Source organism: Amphibalanus amphitrite, unplaced genomic scaffold (assembly GCF_019059575.1).
Source record: "Amphibalanus amphitrite isolate SeventyFive unplaced genomic scaffold, NRLGWU_Aamphi_draft 000012F_arrow, whole genome shotgun sequence".
NCBI lineage: Eukaryota > Metazoa > Arthropoda > Thecostraca > Balanomorpha > Balanidae > Amphibalanus > Amphibalanus amphitrite.
In genome coordinates this window covers 1,133,439-1,148,799 of record NW_024881508.1, presented here as the reverse complement: position 1 = coordinate 1,148,799, position 15,361 = coordinate 1,133,439, and the positions used below count along the sequence as shown (strand labels likewise).

The following is a 15,361-nucleotide window of genomic DNA, read 5'->3' as shown; positions in this document are numbered from 1 at the left end:
GAGAGAGAGAGAGAGAGAGAGAGAGAGAGAGGGAGAGAGAGAGAGATGCGGTATATTTCATAGACATGGCTTTGAGTGTTAACTCATACAGCACATGGGATATGCAATGCAATGCTCAGACACCAGTAGCACTTTGAAAGTAAGCAGCGAAATCACTGCAGGCGTTTATCCGCGTTGAGCAACGACGTCATATGCGGAACTGCAGATTTCCGCAGTCGCACACTGCAGCAGAAAGGTGGGGTCGTGTGGTCAGAGATGGGGTGCGGTAAGAGGGGAAGGGGAGGGGCGAGAGGCAAGGTGTGGCTATCGACGAGAGCGCGCGGTCAGACGTTGGGTCAACACCATGAGGAGAGGTGGCGGTATATTCACTCGAGCCCACGGAATAATAATGAAAATGAAGAGAATTTGCGACACATACCGATTGAGAGAGAGAGAGAGAGAGAGAGAGAGAGAGAGAGAGAGAGAGAGAGAGAGAGAGAGAGAGAGAGAGAGAGAGAGAGAGAGAGAGAGAGAGAGAGAGAGAGAGAGAGAGAGAGAGAGAGAGAGAGAGAGAGAGAGAGAGAGAGAGAGAGAGAGAGAGAGAGAGAGAGAGAGAGAGAGAGAGAGAGAGAGAGAGAGAGAGAGAGAGAGAGAGAGAGAGAGAGAGAGAGAGAGAGAGAGAGAGAGAGAGAGAGAGAGAGAGAGAGAGAGAGAGAGAGAGAGAGAGAGAGAGAGAGAGAGAGAGAGAGAGAGAGAGAGAGAGAGAGAGAGAGAGAGAGAGAGAGAGAGAGAGAGAGAGAGAGAGAGAGAGAGAGAGAGAGAGAGAGAGAGAGAGAGAGAGAGAGAGAGAGAGAGAGAGAGAGAGAGAGAGAGAGAGAGAGAGAGAGAGAGAGAGAGAGAGAGAGAGAGAGAGAGAGAGAGAGAGAGAGAGAGAGAGAGAGAGAGAGAGAGAGAGAGAGAGAGAGAGAGAGAGAGAGGAGAGAGAGAGAGAGAGAGAGAGAGAGAGAGAGAGAGAGAGAGAGAGAGAGAGAGAGAGAGAGAGAGAGAGAGAGAGAGAGAGAGAGAGAGAGAGAGAGAGAGAGAGAGAGAGAGAGAGAGAGAGAGAGAGAGAGAGAGAGAGAGAGAGAGAGAGAGAGAGAGAGAGAGAGAGAGAGAGAGAGAGAGAGAGAGAGAGAGAGAGAGAGAGAGAGAGAGAGAGAGAGAGAGAGAGAGAGAGAGAGAGAGAGAGAGAGAGAGAGAGAGAGAGAGAGAGAGAGAGAGAGAGAGAGAGAGAGAGAGAGAGAGAGAGAGAGAGAGAGAGAGAGAGAGACGGTATATTTGATGTACAAACACTATACGGCTTCGAGCTCAGGAGCTCATATAGCTCGTATACGCCATGCACGTGTGGCGTTTAAGAACGTGATTAAAGGAGCCGTTGTCAAGTAAGTGCAGGTACACATAGTCCCAGCGGGAAAATGCCGCCCGCGCTGGGACAGCAGACAGCAGCCTCTGCCGGTCACCGCAGCGGTCGCTGCGACAAACACATCACACAGCTAAACACGGTTTCAATGGGTATGCACGTGTGGTAAGGAGCATCTTTAGATCGCCATGTCCCTATTAATCAACGAGGTCATGTGTGGCACGCTTGAGTTGCGCAATCTGGCGCTGCAGCGGAGTTTTCCAGCGTTTGGGAATTTCTTGTTTCCCTACCAGATATTGCTCCTCTTTCAGGTGGGAATAGGCTTAATCTATGGTTAGCAGAGTGTAGCATTTGCTTCGCCAGTTTTAGACATAACTTCTCCCTTCTGTCTGCCAGTGACTCCAGCTTCAGTGTCTCAAGAAGCCGTCTATATGATAGGTCAAGTCCGCCGATCAATTTAAGTGCTCGTTTTTGAACCTTTTCAAGTTGGCTTGCTTGCTTGGCTGTTAGCCCTGCATGAAAAAGAGGCGCACAGTATTCCAGCAATGGACGAATGTACGTAGTGTATGTTTTTACCAGCTGGTCCTTTGATGTTGTATATTTCTTCAAAATGTAAATCATGTACAGGGCCTTCGATGCTTTTTTTACTATATCATCCACGTGTGCTTGCCAATTCAGGTCGGAGGATATGTTAACGCCTAGAAGTCTAGCACCGATATCCAGCATCATGGGTTCTTGGGGTAACCGAAAGTCCGAAATTCAAAGAAAGGGGGCCGTCAGGTAGTTACTTGCATCGAGCAGCTCCATCTCGTGTGGGTAGCCTCAGCGACGAGAGGGAATACTCACATCCAGGGAGGGGAAAGGGGATGTACTCACGTCCAGCAGTGCCATCTCGAGGTGGTCCTCAGTATGTGTGTAGTGTAGGTATATATGTTTGTTTGTTTGTTTGTTTATTGGGGCTTTAGGGCGCGCCGACAGCAAAGGTCATTTTGCGTGTGTATATGTGTGTGTGTGTGGGGGGGGGGGGGGGGAGATTACTCACGTCCAGCAGTGCCATCTCGGGGTGGTCCTCGCCGCAGACGAGTAGCATCAGGTAGCGCGCCCGGTACAGCAGCTTCAGTGACGTCGTCACCTGGCCGTTGGCGAAGCAGTACAGCGCCAGGTGCGTCTGCCGGCGCCGACCACACACGTCAAATGTCTAGATTGAGTACAGGCTAGCGCTAGCTACATGCCAGAACTACCACCCATTACATTACAGGACAGCCGGCCACAAGACAGCGACGTCGCGGGACTGGGGCTCCCGGCTCGGCGCCACTCACGTATTCGGCGATGGTGTAGGGGTGGTCGATGCCGTTGACGCGCTCGCTCATCAGCACGGCCTTCTGCTGGTACTGCAGCGCCTCCTGGTGGTCGCCCATGATGTAGTTGAGTCGCGCCAGCATCCGTAGGCACTGGGCGATCTCTGCAAAACACGGCACGAGATGATGCGGCTGTCAAACGGACTTTCAAGAGAACTGACTACTGAGCCACATTGGGATGCAACAATGACAAAGTGCGACAAAATGTTGATAACCAACCGCTCTGGAACGTAGCAATGCAAAAAGGCGAAGCGCACCCTCTGAAGCCAGCAAGAACAGCGAAAATGCATCGGCCGGGAATCGAACCCGGGCCGCCCGCGTGGCAGGCGAGCATTCTACCACTGAACCACCGATGCTTGGGCAACGTGGCCTCAAACACCGTAAGGACCAAGCGAGAAAGTAGTTCATACCCTCGTATACAAACAGGCTGGCGACTCGCAGTTACGTTTCCTGTAACGAAGTTATCTGTAGAATTAACGACGGAGGAGAAATTTGTTAGGTAACACTGAAGTCTAAACCCTGCCAGCAGACATTCTTCATCCCCTCCACAGCCCACCAAACTGATTGCCCTATAGCAAGGGCGCACACAAAGGGGGAGGGGGGCACACTGGCCTGTGCCCTCCCCATTCGAATTGGGGGGGGGGGGGGCATTTGAGGCGGCCGAACCTCAGCTGGTCCTCAAATGGGCCCCATCAGATGGTCCTAGAGTTAAGACTGCCAAAGACTGTCTAAAAATTAGCTGAAATGATAATTGAATGACGAGGAGTGCCCATTTTGGGCCCCAGCAGGCCTTTGAGTTCATGTAGGACAACTTTTTAGGCTTGGGACTAGGGCCTCTCCGCGTGAGGGGCCCATTTCGCAGGTGGGGCCCCCCTCCATTCAGAAATCCTGTGCGCGCGCCTGCCATGTAGCCTCGATGCTGATGCGCCCCATAACACCAAATCCAAACCTATCTCCCGTCCCAGTCCCACCTACCTGGGTGCATGGCGCCGTAGACGCTGTTGAGCAGGTTGAGCGCCTCCGTGATGAGCTCGTGGCCCTCCTTGAGGTAGCCCTGCTGGATCTTGGTCTGGCCGGTGGTGTAGAACGTGTAGGCGTCCGAGGCGCGTGGGTTGATGTGCTTGGTGACGGGGAAAATGTTGAGCACATCTTCCTCGGAGAAGCAGGGCCGGCTGCGCGCGTCCATATTGTAGTCGCGCAGCAGCAGCTGCACGCCCGTGGCCACGCAGAACGACCTGGGCACGGGGACAGGGGTGGTCAGAGCGAGACTAAACAGACTGCTCAAATAAGTGGGCGACTGCCGCATGCAGCGCACAGCCGTGACATGATTTTTAAATGGAAACTACAGTCGAACAAGGTGGCCTGTCCAGAAACTGAACAGGGACACCTTTTGCAGTTTGTACTCACCTGAACAGAGACACTTTCTGCAGTTTGTACTTGGCAACGGTGGCGTCGACGCTGTCGGCTCCGAGCTGCCAGTTGAAGTAGTTGAGCAGCTCGTCACGGATCTGGGCCCAGAGGCCGCGCGGCGTCAGCAGCGCCCAGTCGGTGCTCTCCGGAGCCGTCAGCGGCCGGCGCGCGCGCCGCTTGTTCTTGCCTGCGACGACAGACGGGATCGTCAGCGAGGGACGGCCGGCGGGTCAGACACGCGGGCGGGGCGGAGAGATTTGGGGACGGCCGACATGATTAGTTCACAGATATGTGGTCTCGGCAGAGGGGGGAGGGGGAACAAAAACAAAGTTTGTACAACATTCAAGATTGCTGTGACAAAATTAAAGCATTTTTTTACTTTACAACAGCGCGGGGTCACTCAGCGACGTGAGTCAGCGTTGTCTGCTGATAATCGAAATAGGAGCCCTACGTCTGGAAAACACTCGGTAACCTAGATTACAGACCGTCACGGCTAAACCGTCTTAAATGTCGGAATAAACACACCCTTCTTCTGTACTTTTTCCAAGACAACCATACTTTACCATACCATACTTTACCAAACCATACTTTACCGCACCATCTAAGCGATCAGCATCATCTGTGGTATCCCCGACCCCGCAGTAATCATCACAAATGCTCCGCATTCAATCGTCCCACCCGAATGACAGTAACAGCGGCTTTATGTTACCAGTGACAGGAACACTGACATTGGCGGACATTATCTTCGTTCGTTCATTGGGGTTTACGGGCGCGTCGACTGCGGTGGTCATTTTGCGCCCATAATGCTGTACTGGTAAAGCGGATATGTCAACAGAGAACTGACGAACTGAAGAAGACTAGGACTACTTGAGATACGTTATACTAGTAAAACGAGTATATCACAGGAAAACTGATGGATTGAATATAAGAAAAGATGCTGCCGGATAAAACCCAGGGTGAGTCATCACCCAGCAGGTGGCGAATGGTGGTGCCTGGGGCAATGCGGGCGAGGCAGCGTGTCCGGTTTGGTTCGAGATGCGGGCAACTTAAGAAAATGTGAGTGACTGTGAGCGGCACGGCACAATGGCTACATGTTGGTTGATCATCTCCACGGAGGAGATAGCCATGCGTTGCATACGTATGCCCTATCCGTAGTCTGCAGAGGACCACTTCATGGTGTCTTTTGCCTTGAAAGCAGGACTGCCAGGGCTCCAGAGTAGGTTTCACCTTTCGTAGCTTCTCGGATCCATGGAGACGCCACTCTGTCTCCCAGCTAAACGTCGTAAAAGATCGAACGGCTGGGTAAAAATCGCGAGCCGGCAGAGGCAAACGACGGAGGCAGGGGGCCGCGGCCGCGCGTCTTGCGGCCGCGTCGGCAAGCTCGTTGCCTCTTATGCCCACATGGCTCGGTATCCAGCAGAACTGGATGAATTTACCTGCTCGTTCCACCGACGTAAGACGAGATAAAATGTCTTGTACTATCGGGTTGTCTGGATTAAAACTCCGTAAAGATAAGAGGCTGCTAAGGGAGTCTGACAAGATCAGATAGCAGGAGCTGTCAGACACCTCGATAAAACACAAAGCCTTCTCAATCGCAACGAGCTCGGAAGAAAAAACAGAGGCAGAAGTTGGCAAAGAGAATGTGCGTGTGTCATGACCAGTCACAAAAGCGCAGCCGACACCATGTTCTGTTTTCGAGCCGTCTGTAAAAACCGAGGTAAAACCATCATATGAGGCAATGTGTTCCAGCGCCCGTGCTCGTAGTGTGCATGGCGGCTGATCGTCCTTCCTGATGTCTGTCAGTAAAAGATCGATTCGTGGATACGCATTTCTCCAGGGCGGCGAGGGCGCGCTCCATGTGCGCCTCACGCCGCGAAGAGAAATGTTTGCTTTTGAGAAGAGAGCTTGCATACGTCCACCGAAGGAAGTCGATCGACCAGCCACTCTGTCAGACCGACTGATCTCTCGCGAGAAGACATACGGGTATGCCGGGTGCGAGGGAAATTGACGAAGTTTTAAAACATACCGCATGCCCAACATCTGGCGACGGAGAGATAACGGTGGCTCGTGAGCCTCAGCCAGAACGCTGCTTGTTGGCGAAGTACGGAAAGCACCCGTAGCAACGCGAAGTGAGGCATGGTGAATGGTGTCAAGCATTTTCTTACGCGACTCGCTGGCGCTGTCATAAATGAAACTTGCGTAGTCGAGCTTTGAACGTACCAGAGAGCGGTAAAGTAAAAGCAAGGTTCGTCGGTCAGCTCCATACGACGTACGTGATACACATTTTAAAATATTTAGAGTTTTAAAACATCTCTCACGAAGAGTTTTAAAATGCTCGTTGTACGTCAGACGTCTGTCCAAAACAACACCAAGAAACTTTGCAGCCGGCTGCGTGGGGATATTTCGCCCGTAGAGGCGGATTCCAAGATCAGGATCGTGGCAGCGGCGGCGGCAAAAGTGAACAGCCACAGTCTTTGAAGTTGAGAACTTAAGGCCATTATCCTTGCTCCACTTTTCTAAACGCGTCACAGCAAGCTGAAGTTGTCGCGACGTGTGCCACGCACTTGAGGCGGAGAACCATACCGCCAAATCGTCGACAAAAAGGGATCTCCCTATAGCCGTTGGGAGTCTGTCGCCAATGTCATTAATCATGATAGCAAAAAGTGCCACACTCAAGACGCCTCCCTGTGGAATACCATTCTCCTGAAGGTGGGAGCTGGACAAGTGGTTTCCAACCCTGACACGAAAGGTGCGATAAGATAAAAAGTTGCAAATGAAAAAGCCCATACAGCCACGGATACCATAGCTGAGAAGCTTCCTCAAGATGATCTGCCGTAAAACTGTGTCGTAAGCAGCCTCAATATCAAAAAAGATGGCCCCAAGATGTTTCTTTTCGGTAAAAGCGGTCCTCACTTCAGTGTCAAGAGCTAAGATATGGTCAACTGAACTGCGGTGTTTCCTGAAACCACACTGCGCGTCCGTAAAAATGTCGTTATGTTCCAGAAACCAACTCAAGCGAGCATTCACCATCTTCTCCATCAACTTGCAAAGAGCAGAGGTCAATGAGATAGGACGGTAGTGAAGTGGGTCAAGTCCCGACTTGCCAGGCTTGGGGATCACCGTGGCCTCTTGCCATGCTGCAGGAAACAAACCGCTCTCCCATAGCGAGTTAAATATCGCTAACAGTGTTTCCAGGGCGATAGAAGGAAGGTGCTTCAACATGGAATTGTGAATGGCGTCTGGGCCCTCGGCGACACTTCGAAGCGAGGATATGGCGTGCTTCAGTTCAGTCATTGTAAAAGGCTCGTTATATTCTATATGTTCGTCAGTGGAAAAATCCGCCAAGCCAAGCTGGGGTCGGGCTCGCCCTAGTGCGGGCTGCGAGGGAGCGTCACCCCGGCAGCGCTCTGAGAGTGTTCTAGCTATAGCCTCCGCGACATCAAAAGGATGTATTATATCAGAGTTGTTCACCCTCAGAGTCGGAAGTGGAGAAGAGCTGAGCCGTCCCGAGAGATGCGCTTTATGCGTGACCACACCTGGCTCGTCGGAGTAAACCGGTTTAAAGAATTAACGTAGGTGCGCCATGATCTGATCTTTGCCTCTTTGATTGTGCGTCGTGCAAAAGCCCGCGCTTTTTTGAAAGCGATGAGGTTCTCCATGGTGCTGTTTCGGTTAAACTGCTTGAAGGCGCGTTTCCGTGCTCGGATTGCGTTCCTACACTCTTCCGTCCACCAAGGGACGGGAGTGCGGTGGGGCTGTCCTGATGTCTTAGGGATGCACGCTTCGGCGGAGCTTAAAAGTAAAGACGTAAAAGCTTCCGCCGATGGAATACAGCCGTCGGCACTGGACAACGAGGTTTCCGTCAAAACGGAAAACTCGGCCCAGTCGGCTTTATGCAGGTTCCACCGTTGTGGGCGCTTCCCCAGTGTCGGGGTATCCTGGTACGCAATCCACACTGGAAAGTGGTCACTGCCGAGTGGGTCGTCATGTACCGACCAAGTAAAGAGGTGAGCTAGAAGCGGACTTGCCAAACTCAGGTCAAGCGCCGATGTTTGGCCGGAAGGCAGAGTAAAATGGGTTCGCTGCCCTGTATTTAAAATACAGAGCGACTCATCGCAAATAAAACTTTCTAAGGCACGACCACGTGGGCCGATGTGATCACATCCCCATACCGTGCTATGAGCGTTGAAGTCGCCCACCACAAGGACTGGTGCCGGGAGCTCACAGAGAAGGTGGCGCAGTTCTGCCTCCGGGAAAGCTGTACCAGGAGGGAGGTATAGCGAACAGACTGTGACTTCCCGGCGGTATAGGTGCACTCTCACAGCTACTGCTTGCAGAGGAGAGTTCAGTAGGAGCGGTGTGACTGGCAGACTGTGGTGCACTGCTATGAGGACACCACAATGTGCTATAGTGTCCGAATGCAGGTCCCTGCGGAAGACGGCATAGCCCCTGATGGTGCAAGTCATAGTTGGCGCCAGCTTGGTCTCCTGGAGACAGATTATGAAGGGGTTGCGCCCACGTATGACCGATTGCAAGTCCTGGAAGTTTGGTTTTAAACCTCTACAATTCCACTGCAGGATAAAATGTGCTATAGCTGTAGTTTTGAGCGCTTAGGTAAGCGGAAGGTGTCTAAAACTGTAGACTTTGGCTTGTGTTAAAAGAGGGCGAGGACTTAAAAACGCTCCTCGCCGCCGGGGCCCGGGCTACCACCAAAGACCACCTTTGGACGGCCCTCGCGGAGCCTTCCATCGGCAGACCTAGGACGGCCGGTAGCTCCCGGTTGAAACTTCAGCCGCGAGCGGGGGCTACCGTCGTTTGTCGGCGATAGCTCCCACGGAAGTGTGCGCTTCGTGGGGCGGCCTGGGGCGGGCGGCGGCCCCGCCGGTCTCGGTTCCGAAGGTGGCGTGCACGGAGGAGGCCGAGACCCAGACACCTCGCCCGTGGAGGGCGCCGGAGGGGCACCGGAGGGACGCTGTGAGGGGGGCAGTGGGGGCGGTGGGAACGGAGGAAGTGGAGGGGGTGGTGGGGGAGGTGGGGGAGGTGGGGGCGGAGGTGGAGGAGGCGGAGGTGGAGGAGGGGGCGGAGGAGTAGGGGGAGGTCCCAGCAGAGGCGACGGGGCTGCCCCCGGGCATCAGAGCCTCTATGGGCCGAAGACACTCGACGCTCCTCAAGAGCCTGGGCAATCCGGCGTTCCCGTCTGGCGTCCTGCTCTAACCGTTCCTCCTGACCGCGGCGCAGCGCAGCCATTACTGCAGTCTCCCTTGGCGGGGGTCGGTGCACTTCAGCAGACGTGCCCGGGGCCCGCTCAGCGGGGCGCAGTGGCGAGACCGGGCCCCGGCGACGACCCCGGGCGAGGGTCCACTCCTCCTCCTGCTTCCTGCTTGGTGACGTCTGTGTGGCGGTGCACGACGACGCTTTAGAGGGCTCCTGTTGAACTGATGAGTTGCTGTGACTGTTGGCATCTGGGACAAAACAAAATCCGAATGACTTCAGAATCGCTATTAACTGACCGATGCTGTTGTTGGCATCAGTTTCAGTGGGGCAGCGCTGTCTAGAACCGTTGGCCACACTAGCATAAGACCGCTTGGGATGGAGGGCAGCAAAGCGGTCTCGGGCCTGACGAAATGACAGCCTTTCGGTGACCTTCAGGGACATTATTTCTTTTTCTCTCTGGAAGGCCGGGCATCGCCCATCAAACGAGGAATGTGGAGTCTGAGAGTCGTCACAATTGACGCATCTCAACTCAGACGACGAGCACTCGGCACTGCTGTGATCAGTTGCCGCACATCTCCCGCATGCCGGTCTGTTCCGACAGCTGTCTCGAGTGTGACCGAATCGAAGACACTGAAAACAACGCATGGGACTCGGGACATACCTATGGTCGAACTTTCACGGACAGATATCCTATCATCACCTCCCTCGGCAGTTCCAGCGAGTTGAAAGTCAGAATGATACTGTGCGTGGGTGCGAGAGCGCCACTTCTCTTGGTGTAGATGCGGCGGGCGGCGGAGACCCCAAACTGTGACAGGCCTTCGGCGATCTCGTCGTTTTGCATGCCCTCCAGATCGTCGCAAAAAATGACCCCTCGGCTGGAATTTTTCGTGCGATGCGGCGAAACGCTGACCGAAAGGTTTACTTCCTTCCTGCCCTGCTGATCCTTAACTGTGTATGTGAAGTGAGTAGCTTTCAGGGCCCTTTCCGCCTCTCTATCGTCAACAAACTCTACTTCGATGCCTCCGTCTCTAAGTTTTTCACACCTCGCAATCTTACCAAATCTGTCACAGCCCTCTCGTCTCTGAAAGGGAGACAGCGACGCGAGTTTTCGTTCGTCGGATGTGAATATAAGAACTTTTGGTCGTGCTCCACCGACTGCACTAGGTGCAAGGGGTTCAGCCGGGGCTGTGGTCCGTGGGGGTGCCAAGTGAGAATCCATGGAAAGTGTAATTGTTTCGGTCCCGCAGCCTCCCACCCACCTCGGAGCCCAACTGGGGGACGGCCACACTCCCCCGTAGGGTGGTGGTCCGCCAGGAGTACTGCAGGACTATACGGGGGCCGGGACGCCAAAAGCAGCAAGACGAAGCCGCCGGGTACGGGGCCGCGTGAGCCGCGGCCGCCGCAGAGCCATGCGGCACGGGACCGGACCTGATCCCCCGCGCGGACATGGATACGGTGGCGCTAAGCCCCGCGCTGAAGGAATCAGGCGGCCCCTGCAACCGGCGGCAGCCCCCCGCATACCCGTCGCCCAGCCCCCTTGACCCCGATTAGCCAGTGCCGCACAGGGCGACGCCTGACCGGCCGATTTCCCTCATGCGAGGCCAACATGGGGCATCCCGCAGATCCGGGGATTGGCGCCAAAGGCATGTGTTGGAAGGCTGCCCCGACTAACCCGCAGGGCAGCCCCCTCAACGCCCAGACATCCTCTCCCCGGTCTTTGGGCCGAAGGTACGGCTAGACCGATAAAACCAGGGGAACCAGAGAACAAAGAAGATGAGCAAGTGCAAAAAAATGGGGGAGCGTTCGAGACCGATGAGGGAAGCAGCCTGCAAGACCGGTACAGCGTAGGAAAACTAAAAACGCAATCAACGCGAGTATCCGCAAAAAAGGCAACAGACAGGTACAAAACAACCAAGAGCAATTCACGTGAAAAGAGTGCAATGCAGCAAACTGGCAATGGAATCGTGCACAAGGAAGATAAGCAAGTGTAAAAAAAAAAACTGGGGAAGCGTGCGGAACCGGTAGCATTACATAACAGGATCAATGTGATAATGGCTATCCTGCTGGAATACATTTCGTTGCATCATTTCGAATTACAACCCCGCCGAATAGACCAAGCGGTTTACATTGCAGGTAGACCGCTAATTCAGAATATGCTAGTGATAAATATACTGGGAGAACAAATTCAGCTGTTAACGTTGAGATTTGTTAATCGCTCGTCAAACAAAAAACATCTTTAATATTACTATCACACTTGAGCCGTTCCTTGGGAAAAGTGACAGCTGCCAGGCGGCACTCAAGAGCAAGCCAATTACCTATGATCTAACTAAAGCCCAGCTGGATGGATTTGACACAGACCGGATCACTTCAGGATCCCAGTTAGTTAGTACTCACGTTTGGAGTTTTTGGGGTTGAGCTCGTCGGCCGGCAGCGGCGGGTGCGCCTGCTGACACGACGACAGGTAGGCGTTGAGGAAGTGGCTGACGGATGCCGACAGGCACATCATGTCCACGCCCTGCCCGATCAGAGCACGCAGTGGAAGTTAGTACAGTGGGGCGGTGTCATAGACAGCACACAGCGACCGTCACAGACAGCACATGGCGGCCATTGGCAGTTTGAGGCGGTGGCACAGGCGGCAGAACGATCTGTTATTATTTGCCTCCCAAACTGCTTTGGTAACCGACGGCGTCAGCTGACAATGTGGTGGGGTTATTCACAAATACCAAGCTCCAAGTGAAAGCTTACAATGCAATACTGCGATGTAACAAAGCACGTCTTATCATCTCAGAGTAAGAAGAGACACATCTGCAGTCTGCACCCTTCCCACCTTCCGGCCACCAATCGGCACCGACCTGCATGTAGGTGGTGAACAGGTGTTTGACGCTCCTGGTCAGCAGCTCGCCGACGGCGATCCGGTGCAGGTAGGAGAGTTTCGGCACCTTGGCCAGCATGTCGGTCACCGTGCCCAGGTAGCGCACGCTGATGCCGCGCGTGTGCAGCGCCTCGACCAGGGTGGAGCCGTCCAGCGGCGCCGAGGAGTGGTCCAGGCAGTCGCGCACGAAGCCGGGGATCTGCACAGTCAGTAGGAAGTCGGCCGCGTCACGCACCAGCGCCCGCTGCGCGCGCAGGGCGTCTGCCGCCGACTCCGGGTGGCGCACGCCCGGCGAGAACGCGTCAGGGTTGAAGCGCAGCTCGAACTCTGCCGGCTTCAGTGAGCCGACGGCGGCGGCCGCGCGGCGCACGATGTCCACAGAGCTCTCCTCCACTGCGGGACACCGGGGGAGGGGGAGGGAAGGGGTCAGCCTGGGAACACTGGCGGCAGGAGGGGGTCGCAGATCTGCTGTTGTTTCAGACTCGAGAGTGAAAATGAAGGCTAACATCTTAGCATCAATTGACATAAAATTCGTCCGAAAAAATTTAAGCAAAGAACGAAAAAATTACCAAGAGGTAAATAAAAAGGTGAGCAGACGCATCGTCGCAGGTAGCGTGATCTGCTTCCAGTCGCAGGTAAGCACTATTGTGCTGCGGAAGCCCGGACAGCCGCTCTGTTCGACACTCACTCTCTTTCTTCTCGCCGGTGATAGAGTCGGTGATGTCCTCCACGATACGCTTGGCCTCGTCCGTCTGCAGCTTGTTGGCGTCCGTGGCGCCCGCGTCGGCAGGGGTATCAGCGGAGGCGGCGGCGGTGTCAGGGTCGGGGGCAGAGGCGGCGGGATCGGCAGAGGCAGCCTCGCCAATCGCCGGCTTGGAGGCCGCCTCCTGAGCCTTCTTCTTCTCGCCTATCTGCTGCAGCTGACTGGCGGCGAACTTGATGAAGGCCATGTAGCGACTCCTGCGGAAACAACAGCAGGAAATCAATAACAAGTGCGCCAGATACATTCCGAGTTCACAGGACACATTAATCCCAAATTGGACAAAACATAGTTGGTTTTTAAAGAAACTTGCAAAAAAATTGCTTGCATTGTTTCAACAAAATTCACATACTCTTGCTGAAACACCTTATCGGCCGAAACACATCTATACAACATTACAACACTACAGCATCATACGATTATACAACTTTGTGAAATCCATGTTTTCAACTTTTGCAATCTCTCTCCCTCCCACTCCACCAAACCACAAACCCCACCGCGTCACTCACTCGACGAACGCGTCGATGAGCTCCTGTCGCAGGCAGGCCAGTTTGTGTTTGTGTCGGACGGGAAAGCCGAGTGCGCGGGCCTCCTTGCTCAGCTCGAGGCCGGTGGTCTCCGGCGGCAGGAAGTTGACGTCCGGAGGGAAGGTGCGCAGCAGGTCCAGGATGTAGTGGCGTCCATCGTTGCCGATGATGCCCTTGCACTCGACCGACGAGCAGAGCTCCACCTCCTCGCCCTTGTCGTTGACCACCTTGTGGGTGGCGATCTTCAGCTGCTGGCCCGGCTTACTCAGCTGCGGGGAGGGACAGGGCGGGGAGGGGCTGTCAGAGGGCGAGCGACTCGGGTCGGAAGTTATGCAACATACGGCGAGTTGCAGCTTCTTGAGAAACTGAACAGTGAACACTCAGGTGACATATATGATACAATATGCTCAAACATTTTTGATGTCCCTGCTGCTGAACGCAAAAAAAAAAACATACAGAGTTCACGGCCTTCCTCCTTAGCTGTATCAACAACTCTGATACGAATTTAAATGCACAGGAAAGCTGAATCGCACAAACTTTAGCGGCCTGACAATTATCATTCCTCTGCCATGCCCCACCCTTTCAATCGCTGCTCCCTCTCTCCGTCGCACTCACCAGCTCGAGGTACTTGCTGTTGCTGACCACGGTCGAGCCGAAGTCGATGCTGCCGTAGACAACGCTCTGCTCCTGCTCCCTCTCCAGTATACCCGGGATGATGGACTGGGCAGTGACGCGGTAGCCGCGGTAGTCGACCACCACAGTGCCGAGCGTGTACAGGTGCTCCGTGTCCACGGCGCTGTACACCTTGACACCCTGTAGGTCGTTACGCTGCGGAGGGGAGCGGGAGGGGAGGTCAGCCGCTGTACACTTTGACACCTTGCAGGTCGTTACGCTGCAGAAGGGGAGGGGAGGTCAGCCACTGTACACTTTGACACCCTGTAGATCGTTACGCTTAGGAAAGAGGGAAGGGTCAGAGATTGGTCACAGTACATTTTTACACCCCGCAGTGGCCGTTATGCTGACGAGAGGGAGGAAGGGTGTCAGTAACTGCTGACACCGGCCTCCACACCACATGCAACTGCTGGCAGGTTCAGTAAGCGGCGCACGCGTTGCACCAGAACAATCTGTGTATAATTACGACGCGGTAAGAACCGTCTGCAGCGTTTGGGATGCGAAAAGGAATGTCTGAAATGAAACGTCTGAAATGGACGTCTTAGGACGGCGGGTCAGGAGCGTTGTGGACTGATAGTCATAAAGTAGCGGTCTGAGCAAACGAACGTGAAGAGTGCGAATTCCCTCCGAAACTCGCTGGCACCCATAACCGGCAGCAGCCTAGACCGATCCCAGTCTCCAGCAGTCTTACCGGCGCCACGAAAGCGGCCGCGTCGCCGCCCAGCTCCTTGTAGTGGTCGCGCACGTCGAAGCCCAGCGAGAAGAAGATGTTGTTCCAGATGAACATCTGCATCTTGGCGTCCTCGCCCGGGTTGATGGCCATCACGTTGCCGTCGATGACAGCCACCGCGCCGCGGGTGGCCGCCGACACAAAGTCGCTGTGCACTTTGAAGATGGCCCGCTCTCGCAGCAGGCGTTCGGGCAGGTTCTTGCGGGGCAGCTCGCGCGTCGTCTGTAGCTCCTCGTTCCAGTCGCGAGTCTGACCGGGGATGTGCTCCTCATAGCCGAGCTTGGAAGAGAACGCTGTGGACGCATGGAAAGCGAAGAGTCAGCTAGACAATTTACACGGAGGCAATATGCGATCGGCTGTTAGTGCATACTGAGGACATTCATGGACCTCCAACGAGGGTTCGACACAACCTTAGCAAGGTTACACCAGTGGTACGCATT

The 15,361-nt window shown here is 54.5% G+C and overlaps 1 protein-coding gene and 1 non-coding gene across 4 annotated transcripts in view; both read right to left on the bottom strand.

Annotated features, from left to right (window-relative positions):
- The window catches only part of LOC122383064 (clustered mitochondria protein homolog), a 41,345-nt gene that overhangs the window by 2,054 nt on the left and 23,930 nt on the right, over window positions 1-15,361 (bottom strand). For all 3 annotated transcript variants that reach the window (XR_006256769.1, XM_043369168.1, XM_043369177.1), the window contains 10 exons: window positions 14,883-15,214; window positions 14,135-14,347; window positions 13,502-13,788; window positions 12,921-13,192; window positions 12,213-12,625; window positions 11,755-11,875; window positions 4,144-4,333; window positions 3,712-3,971; window positions 2,698-2,840; window positions 2,421-2,546 (listed from right to left, as the gene is read on the bottom strand). Coding sequence is in view for 2 of the 3 variants with exons in the window: in XM_043369168.1 (XP_043225103.1) it covers window positions 2,421-2,546; window positions 2,698-2,840; window positions 3,712-3,971; window positions 4,144-4,333; window positions 11,755-11,875; window positions 12,213-12,625; window positions 12,921-13,192; window positions 13,502-13,788; window positions 14,135-14,347; window positions 14,883-15,214 (2,357 nt within the window). In the remaining variant the exon portion in view is untranslated. The remainder of the gene's footprint in view (window positions 1-2,420; window positions 2,547-2,697; window positions 2,841-3,711; window positions 3,972-4,143; window positions 4,334-11,754; window positions 11,876-12,212; window positions 12,626-12,920; window positions 13,193-13,501; window positions 13,789-14,134; window positions 14,348-14,882; window positions 15,215-15,361) is intronic.
- Trnag-gcc lies at window positions 3,022-3,092 on the bottom strand. Its single transcript has one exon. It is a non-coding gene; the product is annotated as a tRNA-Gly (tRNA).